The sequence below is a fragment of the Nyctereutes procyonoides genome, unplaced genomic scaffold (assembly GCF_905146905.1).
Source record: "Nyctereutes procyonoides isolate TBG_1078 unplaced genomic scaffold, NYPRO_anot_genome, whole genome shotgun sequence".
Taxonomy (NCBI): Eukaryota; Metazoa; Chordata; class Mammalia; order Carnivora; family Canidae; genus Nyctereutes; species Nyctereutes procyonoides.
Genome location: NW_026575133.1, coordinates 32,997,239 through 33,017,966, shown reverse-complemented (window position 1 = coordinate 33,017,966; position 20,728 = coordinate 32,997,239). Strand labels below are relative to the sequence as shown.

Genomic DNA, 20,728 nt, shown 5'->3' with positions numbered 1-20,728 from the left:
CCCGCAGCGCCGCCTGGGCCCCGGGGCCACTGGGCCGGGCCGCCCACGTCCTCCGCGCGGCCTCACGCTTCTCGAGTGCGTTTCTCTTGGCTCTTTTCAGATATTTTTGAGAAAAACTAAACCACAGCGACACTCCGGCTCGCGCCCGCTGGGGGGCACCGCGGGCCGCACCCGCGACACCTCGAGGTCAAGGAGCCCCCACCCCAGGCCTCGGCTTCAGGCCACGGGGGCGGGGCTCCGAGGGCGGGGGCGGGGCGAGGCTCCGGGGGGCGGGGCTCCGAGGGCGGGGGCGGGGCGAGGCTCCGGGGGGCGGGGCTCCGAGGGCGGGGGCGGGGCGATGCTCCGGGGGCGGGGCTCCGGGGAACGACGCCCGGGGGGGGCGTTCCCGCCGGGTCCCGCCGGTTCCCGCCACGTGGAGCCCCTCCCGGTCCCGGGGCCGCGGGCGTCCGAGGGGCCGTGGCAGGAGCGGGCTGCAGGGGCACGCCCGGGCGCCGACTCCCGCCGCTCCCGCTATGTAAGGGCCCGCGCTCATTAATAACCCCTCCCCTCCCCTCCCCTGCCCTCCCCTCCCCTCCCTCCTCCCCCCTCCCCCCACCTCCAAAGGTCGCGGCGCAAGACGGAGGGGCTGTCAGGGCCCAGGGGCTGTCAGGGCCGAGGCAATCACCTGAGTGCCAGGCCCGCTGCCCTCGCACTCACTTTTAATTTCAGCAGAGTGCCATTTGGACCACGAGAAAAAAGTTGTTTTAAAATTAATTACCTTGTCAGACGCTATTATGATTAAAAAGTAGGCCCACATCAATATCATGCGCCTAATTCAAAAAGAGAATTACAAGAAGAGCCATAAAAATCAATTTTTTAGGCCTTGAAAACAGAGTCTCGTCGTGTTTTGACAGGCGATTCCATTACGTGACAAGCCGCGCTGACGTGTGCCGTGTCCCGGAGGCCGCTCAGGAGGGGCCACGCGCGTCCCCAGGAACAGGCCGCGGCCGACCCCCGAGCATGGAGACGGCGTCCCCTGAGGGAGTCAGGCTGGTGGCCCTAGGCACGTGGCACCGACAGCGCGGGGGGCGCACAGACTCGTGGCACCCCGAGAACCTGGCACAGTCTGGAAAGGAGGCAGGACGCCAGTCGGTCCAGGCCGCGGGCTCGCTCCCCTGGCTTTCTCCCTTCATCTGTGGCACACGCAGGGATCACACAGGGACACGGGGTGACCAGCGTCTGCGCTCGCTCCCGGATCCACACGGACCGCAGCCCCGGCTCACGCGGTTCTAAGCAGCTACAACACCCACCCGGAGGCTCCCACACGGGGCGGAGCTTCTGCGGTTTGCTGCACAGACGTCTAAGCTGCTCTTACTGAGACCAATCTGTTTTCCCTTCTAGTGACAGACAATGATTTTCCACGACCTCCATGGGCATGTGTGGGGCACATACAGGGCACGTACGGGGTGTGTATGGGGTCAGCAGCCCTCAGGAGGACAGTTGCCCGGACAGGACACATGCCAGCACCCAGGGAGCCTGGGGAGGTTTGTGTACAAGGCTCTGAGGCAGACAGAGGATCTCACAGATGGACGAGGGGGTGTTTGAAGGGCCCGTGCCACCGTCAGGGCACCCACAGGCCTCGACGGCCCCTTTGGCATCAGGCAATGCCCCAACAACGCACCTGCCCAAGGGGCACGGTGACAGCTGTTGCCCAGCCCTCCCCAGGCCAGGGCATCTGGCAGGCCTAGTGGACTGAGGCCATGGCACCCGAGGGCCCCAGGGTGGGGAGCTCATGGCTCAGCCCCAGGGAGCCGTGGCAGGTACGGCAGGCAGCCCTCAGAGAGCCGGCTGTGGGCCTCGGCATGTCCCTGGTTCGAGGGCAGCCACTGGTGCTGGAGACGCAGGTGGCCCGTGATCCCTGTCGCAGGCATGGGATGGGCTGGAGCAGCCACAGCACGACTCGCACTCTCGCTGGCGATACTGGAATCACAAAGTCCGCTCTTTCCTGCTACCTGTCCCCTACCCCCCCGCCCCCCGTGAACTATCGCCACGCTTCCAAAACCTGCCTCTCGTCCTAGCAGCTGGTGCCTGAGCCAGCTGTTAGCACGAGGCCCTGAGGCCCTGCTGAGCCCGGGTCTGTGTCCCTCCCCCAGATTCTCAGGTCGAGGCCCTGACGCCCTTGAGGTTGGCCATGGGCCAGTCACAGCATTGGGGGTGACGAAGGTGAGATGGGGTCTGAAGGGTGGGGCGCCCTGGGGAGCAGACACCAGCGTGCTCTCCGCCTCGTGCAGACACAGCGGCCAGGTAGCCGCGTGCCCACCAGGCAGCGGCTCCTCACCAGGACCCAGGCAGCTGGCACAGGCTCTCGAGGCTGCGAGCAGTGAGCGTGTCGTTGCGGCCACGGGTCTGTGGCACTTTGCATAGCAGCCTGATGACGAGACAACCTGAGCCTCAGGGTGTTGGTCGCAGCCCCCGCCCGGGCCTCGGTGTCCTCACCGCCACTGCGACGGGGCCCCTCACGCCAGGATTTCCCAGTGATCAAGTCCCTGGTCCTCCTGCCCGCTGTCCCCCAGCAGCAGCCTCTCCCGGGGGCAGAGCTGCAGGGCGGGCCGCTCGCTCGCTGTGAGCCTCGGGTGGGGCTCCTGCCTAGGTTCCCGCAGCGATTCTCATTGTCACACCCATTTTCTGAGCTGAGAACCACCTCTCGAGCCGCTCAGATGCCACCACGAACCAGACCATCGGCACAGGAGATCTTGAGTGTCCATCGGGACAAACGAGAGCCAGTCTGGGAGAGCCGAGTGTGCCTCGGAGGCCTTCGCCACCAGCAAGTGCAGCAAGCCACGCCAAGGACGCCCGCAAGATGCCCGGCTGCAGCTCGAGACGTCGTCCTGTTGGCGAACACGGAGAACACGCCAAACGCCAACAGTAGTGGTCGAGTGCGGAGGCGGCAAGGCCCAGCGTGACGAGGCCTGGAGCGGAAGCTGGATGGAGGCTCCGTGCAGAATGCCCCCGGCGATGCTCGGCACATGCGGCTGAGGTGCTTCCAGAGGCTTCCACGTGTGGAGGTGCACATGGCGCAAACGTGTGTGGCCAAGGCCTGCACGGGTGTGCACGGGACACACAGACAAGGGGCGGCGGCACCCACACGAGTGTCAGGAAAGGAGGGCTGAGGACGCATGAGCCACACGGAGACACCACGGGTGGCCGAGCCGGGGCAGGGCGCGCGCTGTCCTTGGCGTCTTGTATGCTCTTCTGGACGCTGGGATTTGTTTTCAATGAAGTAAAATAAAGGACAGATCACAGACCACGGCGACTGTCTGAGACGTAAGGGACACCGAGCTCATTCTGCTGGGCCTGCAACTGGACTTCACCCGTCCTCACTGGGCGTGTTCCTACCTGGCGCCGTGAGCACGCAGCGGCCCAGGGCCTACGGGCTGGGCGGGGTCGAGGGCGCTGGCCCCTGCAGCCCGGCCTCCACGCCGCGTCACACCCACGCGACAGCGGCCACCGCGGCCTCCAGGCTCCAGGCCTCCCCGGGCACCCGGAGCAGGGAACCAGGTCGCGGGAGGCAGCTCTGCGCCTGGCCACGCGGAGGGGGTGTCCCGAATGACCCAGGTCTTTAGCCGTGCTCGCCTTTGCCTAGAGACGCAGCGGCTTTTCTTCTGCCCGCTGAACAGCCAAGCGAGTTCTGGGAACGGCCTGAAGAGAAACGTTTAGGTTGGAGGGGTCTTTGAGCAGCTGACAGCTGAGTGATGGCCGCCCGGGAGGCCACAAAGGGAGCGGGGCGGCGGGGCGCATCACGTCGCCTCTCCCTGGGAAACTAATTGCTCCCAATTGTTCCGAGCAACATTATTTTTCTGGCAATCATTTCCTTTGAATGCCCAAAATGAGCATGAAACAGCTCTTTTGCCTGGACATAAAAGTTAAATGTCCCAATGTTGATCAAATTAACTTGAGCGCCGGGACAATGGACTGTATTTCTGAGAAAATAATGGGGGGACAACGGGGCGCTTCATGCCAAGATTTCACAGTTGTAATGTAGAATGTTCTGTTGAACTAGGCCAGGCCACGTTTCAAAGGGGAGACAGAAGAGCCCTGTCACTTGTGGAAAAAAATCTCATTTCACGGCCGAAAGCTTGGGGAGACGTCAGGAAGTTCTGGCGCTGGCGGCTCAGGGAGGACGGTGCTCCGAGGTCTGCTCCTCTTCCACCCCAGGACGCTCCCCAAGTGCTCGCCCGTGTGTGCGGGAGGCGCACCGACCCGTCCCCAGGGCGGCACGGAGGTGAGGTGCTCCGGGGAGGACGGGCCCCAGGGTGCACACAGGCCTCCCAGCCCCGCACTCCCTGTTAACCAGGGGTCGCCGCCTCTAACGTCTCTTGAAGTTAAAAGCAAAACGTTTGTGAACTGCACAAAAAACACGGAGATGATTATTTGTAATGAAGCCCAGAGGACCCCACGGGCTGCGCTTTGTTAACAACAGGGTCACCCTCGGAAGTCTCGACGGGATTCCTTCCCGGGGTCCCAGGCTGCGGCCAGCGTCGGCCCAAGGGCCACATCCCGCACGAGAGCTCCCTGGCACCCACGGCTGGCGCCGCTCGGGGGTTACACACTTCCGAAGAGTTTGTCTCTTCGGTTTTGTTAAAGTAAGTTTTTATTTTGGAAGAAACTGAGATTTACAGAGAAGTTGCGCAGGCAGCACCAGGTGCCTCTCAGTTTCCACCCGGGCTTCCCACCCCTGGCGCTGGGGGCCGGGGCGCCAGGCTGCTGTGCCACCTCTGCCCGGCCGACGCCACGGGGAGACGACGCCGGGACCAGGCAGGCGCCCCTCTCAGGAGCCTCCTTGCCGTCTCCCCGCGTCCCCACAGAGCGCGGCGGACAATGCTCCCAGAGGTTCCCAACGCCGTGAATGGGGCACTGTTGGTGGCAGCGTCCATTCAAAGGGCCAGCGTGGCATTGTCTTCCCAATCGGCGGAGCAGAATGCAGTCTGCTGGTGGCTGCCAAAAGGTTAGCCGCCCCGATGAAAGGAGGGCCCGTTATTCACCGCGGCTACAGAGCTGCCCTTTGTGCCGGGCGGCCCGGCCCTGCACGCCGGAGGTCCGGATCTGCGGCTGGCTGAGCTCCCCACAGAAGCGATTCATGGGAATGCAAAGTCGCAGAAAAGTGCCCCGAAACCCAAAGGCCGCTTTCCCGGAGGCCGTAGAGGAACGGCGGTCTGGGGCAATGACACATTTAACGGCAGAGCCCGGTGACAACCTGACTACAGGCCCCAGGACCAGATTGTTCGGGGATATGTCTCGGCCCCCAGACGCCGCGGGAGGTCCCGGCGCGTGGGTGCAGCCAACACAGAGCCCGTCAGGCCAGGAGGGCCACACATGGCTGTGCCTGGACCAGCCTGGCTCCCGGGCCGGGGCTCACTGTTGCACCCACAGCACCGCAGGCAGGCGGCCCGGAGCAGGGAGCGGCCCCCCGGGCCCCTTCGTGCCGAGCCCCCGCCAGAGCGCTGCTCCCCTGCACCGGACGCACCTGCACGTCCCTGTCGTTTTCGCTTCTGCGACTAGACAGCCAGGCGCCGGCAGGTCAGTGCCTGCCCGAGTGTTCAACCCGCCTGGGTGGTGCCGGCATTCTCACGGCATAGACACGGCACTGCTGAGGCCGGCACGTTGGGGGCCCTCCAGAGTGGGCCCGGGAGAGAGCCGGGGGCGGGGAGCCCCGCCGCGGGCGATCATGGGCCGGCACGCGGGGATGCGGCTGGGATGCGGCGCCAGGCCCCACCCCGCATGCCCGGACCTCAATTCGGCTCGGGCGCTCTGGGCATGGGGCCCAGCTCCGAGAGCCGCCCAGCCTGGGTCTGGGAGGCCCCCCCAAAGAGCAGCCAACACAGAACCCATTCTGGGTTGAAGGCCAGGCCCTCAGCGAGCAGAACCAGCAGCAGCAGCAACCAGACCCCGCGTCCCCACAGTCGTGGCTCCTCTGTGTAGGCCGGCAGGTGGCAACAGGACCAGGGTGCCCAGACAGGTAAGGTCCCTGGAGGTGAACGGACGGCCACTGTCCCACACCTTCCAGCTCCCTGCCCAGAGCACGTCCCTGCTGGGCCCCATGAGCGATCCGGAAGGACCATACATGTGTCGGGGGAGGCCCCATGCAGGCCGGGGCCAGGGCTGAGCTGGGGGCCGGGGGTGGGGGGGTGCTGGGTGCAGGAGGAGGGGTCAGAGGTCAGAGTCTAGTCCTTGGCATGTTTATGTGGATGCGTAACTCCGTGCCCTCGCACAGACGCAGAGGTGGGGGGTGGCAGGGACCCCAGGTAATTTGAGATTGCCTGGGCAGATGTGGGGAGACCCTGTCAGCAGTGACAGCTCTCGCAAGGTCAAGTGGGTCACTGGCATCATGCAGGTGGGGGAAGCTGGTAGGGGAGGGCGTGGGTCTGAAGTCCGGGCAGGACAGCCCCACAGACGCAGGCTGCCAGGCTGAGCCTAAGCAAGAGGTCCACCTGCAAACCCAGGGGGACGCTGGGCCAGGACCACACGTACCCTGTCAGTCGGGGTGCGAGGGGCGGCCTTTCCTGCCCAGACGCCTGCCAGCCCCGACCCTGCAGAAGGTCACACAGCAGGGTCACAGGCAGCTGGCGGGCCTCCCGGGTCCAGGATATGAGGCCCTGAAAACCAGCAGGAGGGAGAGCGGGGGCCGGGGGGGCAGGGGCCGGGCCGCAGGGGGCAGAGCCAGGGGAGCCGGAGCCCAGCAGCACCCAGAGCGGCGCGCGTACTGGGGCCACGGGAGGCCCGTCTATGGCCAGCAGAGCGCGGGCCACGGCGTCTCTGAGCCCTCGGCCGACACGTAACGCTTCAGCCGACATCTGCGGACGTCCTCTTACCTTCCCCACGACGTGGGAGAGAAACTAAGACCACCCACCCACCTCCGGGTCCGTCTGGCAGGGTCTGCTCAAGCTGTGAGACGGGGGCCAGGATTTGGGGCAACATTTTTGTATTGCACTGTATTTTGGCAAGTCTTGTATTTTGGCAAGTAGAAAAAAAAACATAAGGGGAAGTGAGTTAACAGAGAAAGAGCCAGCGTCCCTGGAGGAGGGGCGGGGGCACGTCCGGCACCTACCTGTCCAGCACGTAGCCCAGGGCCTTGTGTCGGATGCCCGAATACACCGAAGGGCTCGTCTCCCAAGCAACCAAATTGGAAGCATCATGAAAAAGATGGATGTTGACCAAGTCAAAGGCACTGCGGAGAGAGAAGGAAACGGTGACAAAGGGCTGGGGCTGCAGGGGCGCCTGGCGTGGCCCAGGTCCCTGCGGAGATGTGGGGCCGGGGCCCGGGGGTCGCAGAGGGGAGCACCTCCTGCACCCACTCTCGTCCTCCTCAGCCACCTGGGTCGACCCAGAGCACGTCCCCTGCCAGGTCAGAGGGGGACGCATGCGACCTCAGGGCCAGTCTCTAAATACGTCCCGCCAACTGAGAAGGGGCTGTTTCCTGTCAAGGAAAAGATGTGACATGATTGCAGAAACTTTCCTCAAGCCCCAGGAGGAGGGAGGAGGAAGGAAAAGAGGAGACAGGAGGGAGGAGGAGGAGGAGGAGGCAGTGGAGGGAGAGGAGGGGAGGAGGGGAGAGCCACCCCGAGGGCCCCGGGGAAGGCACGGTGCCGACTGCAGTGGCGGCTGAGGGCCCACCCGGGACGGGACACCCAGCAGGCACCCAGTGCCCCCACCCCGCCTGGGCGTGCGCTCAGCTGGCCACTCCCGGGACCCACTGGCACTAGGACCCTAAGACCCGTGGTCCCTGGCAGCTCGTTAGGAAAGCTGTGGCAGCAGGGGTGGGGCCGCGCTGTCGGAGACCAGGCCCGAGGGTCGGCCTGGGGGGGCTGCCCACCAGCCTCAGGGACCCTGCATCACACGGAGCCTCCGTGAACAGCGCGGGCCGAAGCGTGGGGGCGGCCGGGGCGCTGACGTCAGGGCGGCTTCTGATGGCACGTGCGCCCACGCCGCCCGGGCGGCCCACAGCCGGGGAAAACATTCCGAGGTTTACGAAGCGGGATAAACAGCACCAGGTACACGTACCAGTCCGCCACGCACCATCTTGTCCGGACGAAGCCTTTTCTCGACCATTTGCACTGAAAAACAAGCGGGTCGCACAAGTGAGCGAGCGTAACAGAGGAAGGGGACGGAGCCCCCCTCACACCCGGGGACACCCAAGGCGCCTCCCCAGCCAGGCAAACCGCTCCTCTTGGCGCTGCAGGCTCCTGCAGGAAGAAGCGGAGCGAGCGCCCGGGCAGGGCAGAGCGTCCCACGGAAGGCCGGCCGGGCCCCACGCTCAGCCACGCGGGAGGGGAGGCAGTGCCGACTCCCAGGCCGCCAGGGGTGAGGCGCCGCCGAGCAGAGGAGCAGAGGACCGCCTGCCCGCGGCCTCCACGGAGGCCCCGCCGCGCGAGCCCGAGAGCCGCCTGTGTCTGGACGCCGCCGGGAGAAGGCTCCCGCTTGCTGGTCCCGGGGCCGAGAGGGGGCCCCCACATCCACACCCGCTGGGGGCTGCTCGCCGCCAGGCACTCACGGACTCTGAGCAGTGCGGTGACCGCCCCGTCGAGCACGCTCGTGACGGCCGGCACGGGGGAGTGTCACGCTGCCCCACACGGGAGCCGCGGCCAGCTGGGCCACGACACGGCAACCGTGTCCCTGAGGAGCCGGTGGTTCCTGTGCTGACGCCCTGCTGGGGGTGTCCTCAAGGTCCCCACGACCTCCGGGTGCCAACCCTGGAGGCCCCTCCCGTGCGGCCCCACAGCCCTGGAGCCCCCACTGCCAAGTGTCCAGTGCGCAGCACCCTCCCCGCCGCCGCCGCCACCCTCGCCAGGCCGAGCCAAACACCCACTCCCGGCCCTGAGCCGTGTTTTCCCTCTTCTCACGCAGACCCGCTGACGCTCTGCAGGTGCCGGCACGCACGCTCCGGAGCCTGGGCCTCTGCTCCCCGACCGTGCCCACGGGACCCAGGCGGGTGTGGGGGGAGACGGGGGCCCACCCCGCGCCCAGAGGAGCAGCACGCCCGGGCCGGATGCGCGGCAGGAGAGTCCGCGTCCCCACCGGGTGCCGAGCCCTGCTGCTGAGGCCCCAAGCTGAATTTAACACGACCGCCACTGGTTTCACTTCCGTTAAAATTGGAAGGCATTTGTGAATTTAATCTAATTAACCAAAATTTAATTATTGTTCTCAATTTTCAGTTTTGTGGTAACTAAGGTCTCTCCGTATACGTACACGTGTACGCGTACCTTCAACACCGCACGTGTGTACCTTTTTCTAGGTGTTTGAATTGCCCACGATAATGGAGCATTAACGTCACTAACGGAACACACACGTAAAACAGGACACAACGTGTCACTTTTTTATACAACATCGATTTGTGATCGCTATGACTTCAGGATCCTTAACCAGGTTTCAGATTTTTAACTACACTGCAAGTAAATCTCAAGAAAAAAAATTTAGCAGAATAACTATTTTAACTAAGTGCTTGCACAAAATATACTATTTTTGAAGTAACCTCGTCATCACAATTACAAACGTGTCTAGGCTGCATTTCTGAGTAACCGCACAGGATGAAAAAGCGGGGCCCCAGCCTGTGACACCCTGACCTGTCCTCGGGCGGCCGGGCTGCAGCAGGTCCTTCCCGAGACCCCCTGCCCCCGAGGGCCGGGCGGGCGGTCACGGCAAGCGCTGCTGCATCGCGGCCCGACCGTCAGCTGCCGAGAGCACCGGCTCCCGGAAGGAAGGGCCTGGACCGGACTCTCCCTGAGGCCCTTGCCGGGCCCCGAGCGGGGTCGCTCACCTGGGCCACGCCGGGCCAGGCCGCGGCCAGGGACGCCCAATCACCCGAAGGTGTGAGTGCCCGCCCAGAGGGGCCTCCCTCACAGCCCTGTGGTGGAAACACACACGCGTGCTACACGCACACGCACACGCACACAGGCCCACAGTGTCCTGCACCCGGGAGCCTGGTGCCTCGGTCCCAGGCTGTGGGGTCCCTCCAACGTCCGCCGGCCCGTTTCATCCCATCTTCCTGCTGAGACCTGCTGGTGAGCGGGCGCGGGGGCCGTGGCAGGGTCCCGCCCCGCCTGCAGAGAGGCTGTCGCCGCGGAACGAAACCACGTCACGCGGGCGGGGGCACAGCCACATCGCTCACCTTGCGATATTAAGTCCCGGCTCAGACCCCCTGTTAATAGGATTCCTTTAGCCAGCAGATGGATGGCAAATGCAGGACGGTTCATCCACTAAAGGACGGCATAAATCAGCGCGGAGAAAGGGAGGCTGTGGGGAGGTTATCGGCACGCAGCCTTGCCCGTGAAAGGCCCGCTCTGGAGCATTAGTGAAATGAATCCATCTTTCATAAGAGCTCGGAGCAGTCCCCGTGATCTATGGTAACAACCAATTTCTCACCACGGGCAAGAGGAAAAAACGCCTCGGCCCCGATCGACTACACAAATCTGCTTTTTAAAAATGGTCTCACATTATCTGGAGTGCTGCTCCCAGAGGCAGCATTTGAAATTCATGCCGAGCCAAACGCACCCATAAATCAGCAGGGAAAGTTTTGTTAGTTTTATATGCAGCAGGCTGTAATTATTTGGAATTGCATTATGGCTCCATCATGGTAATTACATTTAGATTATCCGTAAGTGATGGCAATAAAAGAAGAGAAATCAGGCTTAGAATAATTCCCTCCCCCAAAACACGTGCAAATCCAGCTCGAGGATTGGCTCGGAGGCACGAGAGCAGGGCTGGCGCCGGGCGGGCACGCGCCCCTGCAGCCCCCGCCACGGGCCCCACTGAGGCACCCGAGAAACACGTCACCGGTGTCTAACTAGGTGTCTCCTTGTCTTAGTTTTGCCACAGCCCCTCGCCACACGCGCACGTGCCCAGGCCGCGGGGACCAGGCGCCATCTCTAACGCAGCAACATCACGTCCAGCCAACAGGGAGGGCGACCCCGCTGCTCTCCAGCAGAGACTGGGGTCTGCCCCGCGACACCCCGCCTCTCCTTCTAGAAAACCTTCCCTTGCCTGCGGATGGACGGTGGTCGCCCTGCAGCCGGGTCTGCGTGGCGCTGGGGCTCAGACCCCCCACTTCTCCCACAGGAGGGAGGCGGCCGCTGGCCATCACCGCAGAGCCACCAGCACCTCAGAGGGGACGGCGGACTGGCCTCAGACGGAGGCCCCCGGGGGCGGCTACCCGGACACGCGTGCAGGAGGCAGGACAACACAGCCCAAGCCCCGGACTTTGTGGGGACCCACCCACATGCCAGCCCCATGCCTCTCACCCGCACGGCCTCGGCGTGGAGGGAAGAGTCGGGACCCGGGCCAGGAGGTGGGACCCCCGTGGGCTGCGGTCTACGGGGCCAGTCTCCGTACACGCCAGCCCAGGAGACAGCCTGAGGGCCGGGGAGCCAGGAGCCCCCAGGAGGCCTGCTGCCCTGCAGGACGGACAGAGCGTCTGTGCCGGGGGCTCAGCGGGCTCCCGGCTCCCCCGCGGGGCATCCTGCATGGGGCCCTGCCCTGCTCTGTCCTCCTCTGGCACCAGGGGGAAGCGGGGCCGTCAGAGGCCTCTTCTCTGGGCGCATCACAGCTCACGGCTGACCAAGCCTGACTCCGGGCACCTCCAAGGACCTGGGCTCCAAGGACGAGGACATAGGTGTGCGTGGGGGCGCAGGGGCGGGAGGAAGAGGGACCTGGGAGGTGAGCAGTGCAGCCAGGTGTCCGCCGTTCATGGGTGATCAGGGCCTGTCCTGCCCTTGGAGCGAGTGTGCGCCTTGCAGCAGACGCCAAGGCCCCGCTGCACCAGGCGCCCCTGGCTCCCCCGCGCACACCGAGGTACGTGGCTCTCCCACGTAGGGGCCCCTCGCTCCTCAGCAGGCGCCGGTGCACAGCCTGGGGACAGGCGGACGCCGTCAGCAGACAGCACGGCCGGGGGCGGCCTCAGACATCCCCCACCTGCCCTCATGTGGTCACCCCCGCGGACCCCCAGAGTCCTGCCTCTCCCGGGTGCACCCCCCCCCACTGTGTCCACTCCTTGCGGGGGCCCACGCCACCGGCTGCCAGGCTCCAGGTGGTGCCCCCCCCCCCCGGCTGGGATGTGCTCTGGGCCAGGGCGCAGGAGCCGGGCGACCCCAGATCTCTGCTGCAGTCGCTCGGGCTGATGGAACAGCGGGAGAGGCAGCTGAGTGGGGCCCGGGGGCTTCTCAGCCACTGGGTGCCATGGGACACCCTCCGTGGAGAAGACGCAGGGAGACCTGCTCCCAAACCTCCCCGAGCACCAGTTAGAGCTCGCTCTCCCGGCTGCCCACGGCCAGAAACCCGCAGCGGCCCTGCCACCGGCTCTGCAGCCCACCGCCTCCACTAGGGCCCGCAGTCACTCTCAGTGGCCCTGCTCAGCTCTGAAGCTGACTCTGTGGCCCCCGGCGCCTCCCAGGGGACAGCAGCCGGGGCCGAAGTTCAGGGAAGACTGCCACGGTTCAGTCAGCTGCTTCCAGAGCCTACCAGCCACACCGCAAGCTCAGGAGGAGCAGGGGCCAGCGGGGGCTGGGGCAGCCGGGACAGAGGCCGGCCCCGACACCGCGTCCTTGGCTCAGGGACAAGGGATGAGGAAGCTGCGCCCGGCGTGACAAGCGCACCCATCCTTCACCGCGGCGGCCACAATTCCTTCACCCCGGGCTGGCGTCGTAAACTAGTTAATACAGTTGTGGCCTTGCTGGAAATCAGCTCCAATGCGGGTGGGCGTCTCCGCGGAGGTGGGCGGTGCTCCACAGAAGGGACCTGGCGGGGCGATCCTTCTTGCGCAGGACCGACCTCCGATGGCGGGGAGCTGGGCCGTGCAGGCGTGTCGACACCCCGTCCCCACGCTTCGGGCACGCTTCGCCGTGATTTCACAGACCACAGAGGGCACGGTGAGCTGCTCGCTCTGGGTCGACACGTGAATCACACGGGATTAGTGGTCACGGAGTTTAAGATGATCCGTGCAGCGTAACGACTGCACACCAACAGCAGAACGACACAAAAATGCACGAATCCCAAGTGGAAACAGATCCGCACGTCCTGGTCACTGCGTCTGCGCGGCGGGAGGTTGGGAGCCCCGCTGTCCCTGAGCGCCTGAGCTCTGTGGCGTCAGCACCCCAGGACCCGGGGAGGGCGCCCTCGGCTCCCGTGTGTGGCTGTGCCTCTCGCGGGCTGCCCCCCGAGGCTTTGCCTGCGAGACGGCGAGGGGCCCAGCCAGCACCCCGGCAGAGGGGAGCCCCCGCCCCTGCGCCCCAGCCGCACGCAGGCCGCAGCCTCACTGGCCGGGTCCACCCGCGCCCTCTCATGTTTGCTGGGAGGCCGCCGGCCTCTCCAGGCCCCAGTGAACTGGTATTTTCCTACCTCGTGTCGGGAAGGCTCCTTTGCCTAGAAATGATGGTTAGAGAACTTGGTGTTCGTGTAATGACAGACACGACAGGTTCTCAGCCCCACCTCGGACCCCCCCAGATGGACCCACGGGGGCCTCAGGACTTCCAAGACTGCCTGCTGGACACGTGGGCAGCTGGGACGCGACCCCCCGCCCCGAAATACGAGGCCTTGAGCTCCTCCATCCCACCTCCTGAGGCGCTCTGGAAAGGAACCGTCCGCGGCTGCGGGCGGCCGGGGACCCACCTCGGGGAAGTAGTCCTGCGGGAACTTCTCCTTCTCCAGCATGGGCGTGCTCTCCAGCGTGTCCGAGTAGATCTCCTTGCCGGTGACTTTTTTATACTTCTTGGCTGGAAAAGAGCAAAGGGGGACATGAATGACCTCATGGCTACGCCCCACCCAACCGGAGCAGCCCGTGGGGAGCTCGGGAGGCCCCTGGGGGGGAGGCCGCGCGGCTCCGGGGGCCGCCAGTGGCTCGTAAATTCCCACTCCACGACCCGGAGCCTGACACTCCACTTCATTATCCCGGAGAGCTTCCAGCCTGCAGATTTACAAGGGCTAATTGGCCTCCTCTGTTAAAACTGTGAATATATTTAAGACGGCTGCAGAATAACCATTCACTCATACCTTAATACGAATTTACTTAATAACATCGATTTCCTCCTCACATGCAGCCGACATCACTCATGTCCGGGGAAGAGCAGTTTTTCTGTGAGGCTGAGGCACAGGGAATACGGCGTGGGGCGCTCTGGACTTCGCTGGGCACAGCCCCCCAGACGCTGCGTGTGGGCTGACACCCCTGCGGATAGGGCTTGGCCTCGTCCTTTCACACCCAGGCCCAGGCCCACATCTTTCCCCCAACGGGTCACCCCACGCCCAGGGTACGGTCTCACGTGTGGCCCGGTGGCAGGGGCAGCTGGCTTCCCCACAAGATACTGTGCAGGGAGCTCGGGCAGCAGCAGGCCAGACGCCTGCGGGGCCTGCTCCTGGGCCGGGAACACCTGGCACCAGGCGAAGCTCCTGCCAGGGGTGACGCCGAGCTGTGCTGTCAGTTTCTGTGGGGTCCGTGATTATTGCCCCACAGCAGCACCAAGGACCCACGGATGGGAGCGCAGAGCGGGAAGTTCATGCGCAATGTCTTGGGACGAAGCTCTGGCCACTGTGGGTGTCGGGGACAGTGAACCCCAGGTTAAAGCAAACCACGGCTGGTAAGGCCTGTGATAACCTGCCCCAGCAGCAGGAGACAGGATTTGGTGACTCAGGGAATTCAGGACAGAACAGTGACGTGGAGACATCCCCCAAAGGCAGAGCCGCACGCTCACTGTACCCACTGTCCCTCTGGTCTTGTTCCCAGACACGAGGATGATCACTGAGAGCACAGGTGCATGTGGTTCTGAGGCTGGTCCCCTGGTGTCCCCTCACCAGTCACCATGGCCTCCAGAGACCCCCTGGGGGAAACAGGACAAGCCCCGTTAGCCAGGAGGCTGAGCCAGGTGGCAGGTGGGCACAGCTTGAGTAAAGGAACAAGTGGTCACTGCGTGGCCGTGACCCCGTGCCTGACACCCACCACCACTGGAAATGGTGCAGAAGTGTGTTAATCACCGGAGGCGGTTCCTGGAGCCACCCACCCACGTCCGTGGCAGGACATTTATCAAACAGCAGCCCCGTGCGCCGTCACCACACTGGGGAGGTGCAAGTGCAAGCGCCCATCTGAGAGGGCGGCGGCCACCTGGCCCGACACAGGCTCTCCTCCGCGGGGCACCCATCCACGCCTGGGGAGGGCGGGCCTGAGCACCGCGAACTGCTCCCTGCGTGTCCCACCGGCAATGCGACGCTTCTCCGCGGCCTCGGCCTGTAGTGGCAGCTCCCCGGTCTTGCTCACCCGACTCCCTTTCTGCCACTGAGTCCCCAGCAAAGGCCCAGCTCAGATGTCCCTCTGCAGCCTCGACCCTCCTGGGCTCTTCCTCCTGAGGCAGGACACCAGGCTGCCGGAGCACCAGTCCCTGAGCTGCAGGGGTGGACGCCCCGAGGTACATGCTCCCAGGACCAGTCCCCCCAGGACAGGCGCCCACGGTCCTCCGCGGGCCGGGCGTGAGCAGGTGCACGAGCAGGGGCAGTGGTCGGCAGTGCCCCATGGCACTGAGGAAGGGCACAAGAGGCTTCAGGAGGCAGTTTTGCTTCAGATGCAAACCCTCGTTGCTTAAGAAAGAGGGCGGGAGCGGGAGTGGAGAGCAGGCGGCCTTCGTGCTTCGTTAAGGAACAGACTACTTTTTGGAACAGTTTCAGGATAAAAACACTCGGGCGGGAAGCGGGTAAGCGCCCAGACTCCCCAAGTCTGTCGGGCTCTCGACCCGCTGCACTGGCGCCCACGGCGTGCGGTGCCTGCGGAGGCCGGGGCTCGCCGCCTGCGCTGTGTCCCACTGTCCAGACGTGTCGGGGCTTTGCCCGCGCACCCGCCTCCCGCAGCCCCTCCAGCACCGTGTCCTGCCTGCACGTAGCCGCCACCTTGTCACCAGCACCCACTGCTTTCACTCAGAAATACACCTGAGGTGCCTGTGTTTTCTGTGGCTCGACGGCTCACTTCACTTTACTGGTCATATTCCACTGCTGGAGGGACCGCAGGTTGCTGACCCACTCACCTAGAAAGGACATATTCTGGTTCCTTCCAGTTGTTGGTAATTATGAAAAAGAGGCTGTAAATATTTCTGTAGGTTTTTGTGTGGACGTAAGTTTTCAACCCCTCTGGGTGACACACCAAGCAGCATGTTTGCCGGGCGGTCTAGTAAGCCTCAGTTTACTTTGTAAGAAGCTGCCAAGCTGGCAAAGGGGTCGCACCACGTTGCACCCCAGCAGTCCTGGGTGGGAGCTCCTGCTGCTCCCCCGTCCTCCTGGCGTCTGTACCATCAGCAATCAGGGTGTTGGCCGTCCCAACAGGTACGTGGAGGTCTCCTTACCCGTGATGTGGAGCCCACCTTCGTAGTTTTCTCTGCCACCTATTATACATCATCTTGAGTGAGATGTCTGTCGGAACTTTTGGCTCATTAATTGGGTTTTCTTAATGTTGAGTTTTAAGAGTTCCTTGCATATTTTGGGTTGTCAGCTGGTTTTTTTTTTTTTTTGCAAATATTTTCTTCCAGTCTGTGGCCTCTCTCTCCATTTGTGCAGAGATTTGTAAATTTAATGAAGTCCAGTGCATCAGTTTTCCTCACGAAATGTGGCATTGTATTTAAAAAGTCATTGCCAGACCCAAAGTAACCTAGTTTCTGTGTCACCTTCCAGGCATTTTATACTTTCATACTTTATACTTTGGTCTCTGATCCGCTTTCAGTTAACTTCTGTGAAGGTGTGAGGTCGGCTCTAGATTCAGTATTTTGCAAGTGGACGTCCAGTTGCTCCTGCACCACCTGCTGAAGAGATCATGTTTGCTCCACCGTCAAACATCCATCGACTATTTATGTGGGTCTTATTTCTGGGCCCTACTTTGTTCTGTTCATCATTTTGTCTATTTTTTTCACCAACACCACACTGCCTTAACTACTAGAGCTTTTACAGTGAGTCCTGAAGTCGGGTAGCGTCAGTCCTACAACTCTGTTCTTCTGTCAACACTGGGTTGGCTGTTCTGGGTCTTTTGTCTCTCCACATAAACTGTAGAATCAATTTGCTGAGGTCTACAAAGTAACTCGCTAGAATTTTGGTTAACATTGCACCTAATCAATGGATCAGGAAGGGAAGAACCAACATATGGACAATACTGAGTTTTCCTGTCCATGAACATGGGATATTGCTCCACTTACATCCTCTCTGATTGTTTTCAGCAGCTTTATAGTTTTCCTTGTATTAATCTTGTACATATTTCACTAGATCTATTTCTGAGTATTTCTTTTGTGTGTCTGCTGTTTTAGAATATACATACCCCAGAGCCCCACTCCATGTTTTGCTTTGAATGCTTGGATTTTGCAAACTATCTTGTTTGCACAGCAAACTTTTACTAATTATTTACTTGAGTGATTCAGTGGTTTTACTTCTGTTATTTCTGAAATTGTTTTAAATAATTTTTTTAGAGATTTTATTTATTTGACAGAGTTCTGAGAGAGAGAGAGTGCGCGCGCGCACACACATGCGTGCAGGGGCACATAAGCTGGGGGAGCGTCAGACAGAAGAGGGAGAAGCAGGCTTCCCGTGGAGCAGGGAGCCCGATGTGGGGCTTGATCCCAGGACCCCGGGATCGTGACCTGAGCCAAAGGCAGATGCTTAACCCACTGAGCCACCCAGGCGCCCTGTTATTTCTGGAATTTTGACATAAGTATTTTGGGATTTTCTAGCTATCTTTCTGTTATTGATTTTTAGTTAAATTCCACTGTGGTCCAAAAGTATACTTTGTATGATTTCTGTTCTTTTAAATTTGTTGAGGAGTGTTTTATGGCCCAGAATGTGGTCTGCCACGGTAAATGTTCCATATGAACTTGAGAAGAATGTGTGTTCTGCTCTTGTTGGAGAGAATATTCTATAAATGTCAATTAGACCCAGTTGATTGATGGTGCTGTTGAGTTGAACTACGTCCTTCCCAATTCTCTGCCTGCTGGATCTGTCCATCTCTGATAGAGGGGCAATGAAGTCTCCACCTGTGACACTGGATTCATCCATTTCTCCTGGGAGCTCTATCAGCTTTTCCCTCCTGTGTTGGGTGCTCTGCTGTTGGGCACACACACGTTCGGAACTGTTAGGTCTTCTAAAGAGAACTGACCCCTTTATCGTTTGCAATAAACAGCCTTCTTTATCCTCGATAACTCTCCTTGCTCTGCAGTCTGCTGTGTCTGAAATGATTTGCTACGCTGGCATTCTTTTGACTGGTGTTAACTGGCGTGGCCTCCCCCTCTCCATCCCTTTACTTTCAAGTTCACGTGTTAATGTCTTTTTAAGTGGGTTTTTAGTAGACAGCACATAGTTGGGTCTTATTTTGTTAACCATTCTGACGATTTCTGTCTTATAATTGGTGTATTTGCACCACTGACATCTAAAGTGAACCTGGATAAAGTTCAAGTAAGACTCCATATCGGTACCTTGTCCACCTATTGCCTCTGTTTCCTGTGTCTTTTTTGTCTTCTTCTTTTTTTCTGTAGACTTTTCTGGTTTAATTGAGCATTTTGGATAATTCCATGATTTCTTCTTTATTAACATGTCAACTGTATTTCTTTTTAAAAATTTTTAGTGATTGGGGCACCTGGGTGGCTCAGCGGTTGAGCATCTGCCTTTGGCTCAGGTTGTGACCCAGGGTCCTAGGATCAAGTCCCACGTCGGGCTCCCCGCACGGAGCCTGCTTCTCCCTCTGCCTGGATCTCTGCCTCTCTCTCTCAATCTGTGTCTCTCATGAATAAATAAAATCTTTTAAAAAATAAAAATAAAAGTATTTAGTGGTTGCCAGAGCTGCAATACGCATTCACCACTGACCCAAGTCCACTTCCATGTAGCACATACTCCTCTACAGGGAGGACGGGTTCCCTGCCACAGAGCCCCCAGCTCCTCCCTCCCATCCCTCCTAACATCACTGTTACCTATAAGCTACAGCCACATGATATGTTGTTGCTGTTGACACTTGGAGCAAAAGTTATCTGTCAGATTAAGAATAACAAGAAATGAAATATTTTACCTGCGTTTATTCCTTCTCTTAACATTTCTTCTTTCTTAACGTAGATCTAAGTGTGCAATCTATAGCATTTTCCTTTTGTCAAATAAATTTTAATATTTTTTGACAGGTAGGTCTACTGGAAACAAATTCCCCCAATCTTTGTCTGAGAAAGTCTTTATTTCTCTTTAACTTTTGAAGGATAACTTTGCTGGATACAGAATTCTAGGGTTTTTTTCTTCGACCAATATAAATATTTCACACCACTGTCTTTGCTTCCGTGGTTTCCGATGAGAAGTGCGATGTACTTTGTATCCGCATTCCTTTCTAGGTCACCCCCACCCCACCCCTGCTTCTTTCAAGGTCTTCTTTTCATCTCTGGCTTTCTGCAGCTTGAGTAGGACGTGCTTATGTGCAGGTTATGGGCATCTGTCTGCTTGGTCATCTATGAGCTTTCTGGATCTGTGGCTTGGTGTCCATGATTAATTCCGGAAAAATCTGGGCTATCACTTCAAGTATTTCTTGTTCCCATCTCTCTTACGAGTGCTGCCTCTTAGTGCACATGCCTCACCTTCTGCACGTGTCCCACAGGGCTGGGACATCTTGTTCTGCTTTTGTGTCTTGTTTTTTTTCTCTTTACTTCTCAGTTTACAAGGTTTTCAGTGACACTGGCTCTGTCCTCAGCGGTGTCTAGGCTGGTGAGCTCGTCAAGGGCCTGGTGCATTTCTGTCACAGTGTTCTCTCTCTTTTGAGCTTTACCTTTTGATTCATAGAGTTTCCAACCTGACTCTTGTTACCCATCTGCTCTTGCACGCTGTCCATTTTTTCCATTAGCGCCTTCCGCATATTAATCACAGTTACCTGAAATTCTCTGACAGCTCCAGATGGAGCCCGCGTCCTAGTCTGGCTGCAAGCGTACCTGCTCTCTTCACACTGTATCTTCTGTCCTTCAGTCTGGCCTGTAACTTTTGGTTGAAAGCAAAACATGAATAATTGGAAAAAGGAACTGAGGCAGATAGGACCTTTACGTGAAGCTTTGTGTTTCTCTGGTGAGGAGCTGGCCTGTGGTTCCTGCAGGGGCTCAGAGGCTGAGATATCCTCCCCCGTCCGGTTCTTGTCTCCTCTGCCGTCACTGTGCTCCTCCTGAGAATCCTTCCTGAGCAGGGGGTGAGCTTTGCGGACTGTCCACCATGACCCCTGGTGCGAGGATGGGCGCTGCGGCTGGGTGGAGGGCGCTGTCCCACCATCGCTCGGGCCGCAGGACCCGGGCGCAGCCTTCTCACGCGCTCTCGGCACCTCGGCCCCCTCAGCACCGCAGCAAGGCCAGGAGGCTGAAGCTGTCCACCGGCCTCCCCCAGGCCCTGGGCCGCTCTGGTGACATGGCCGTCCTCGAGGGCAGGCCTTCAAGGAGAACGAGCGGCTCCTTCCCTCTCCCCCCACCAGAAGGGCCGGGGGCTCTTCTCTGACCTTCACCACAACGACCTGGTGGGGCTCCTGCAGGCAGAGCTCACCAGAGTGGGGGGGCCGGCCTCGGAGGTGCTCTTCTCTCTCAAGCGCCCCAGAGCCCCCAGCGTTCTGCACCCCAGCTGCTCCCACCAGTGCCCCTTGCACAGGCTGCGGCTCCCAGGCTCCGCCCGCCAGGCCCTCCAGCCTGGGGCAGCTCTAGCTCTGTGGCCTCGCTTCTCGAGGGACCTAACGGGCTCGCTCCACCCTGGTTTG

General features: G+C 60.7%; 1 protein-coding gene across 3 annotated transcripts in view; it reads right to left on the bottom strand.

Annotated features, from left to right (window-relative positions):
* Positions 1–20,728, bottom strand: part of INPP5A (inositol polyphosphate-5-phosphatase A) — a 164,508-nt gene that overhangs the window by 38,603 nt on the left and 105,177 nt on the right. For all 3 annotated transcript variants that reach the window (XM_055346311.1, XM_055346309.1, XM_055346310.1), the window contains 3 exons: positions 13,633–13,736; positions 8,038–8,090; positions 7,085–7,204 (listed from right to left, as the gene is read on the bottom strand). In XM_055346311.1, the coding sequence (XP_055202286.1) occupies positions 7,085–7,204; positions 8,038–8,090; positions 13,633–13,736 (277 nt within the window). The remainder of the gene's footprint in view (positions 1–7,084; positions 7,205–8,037; positions 8,091–13,632; positions 13,737–20,728) is intronic.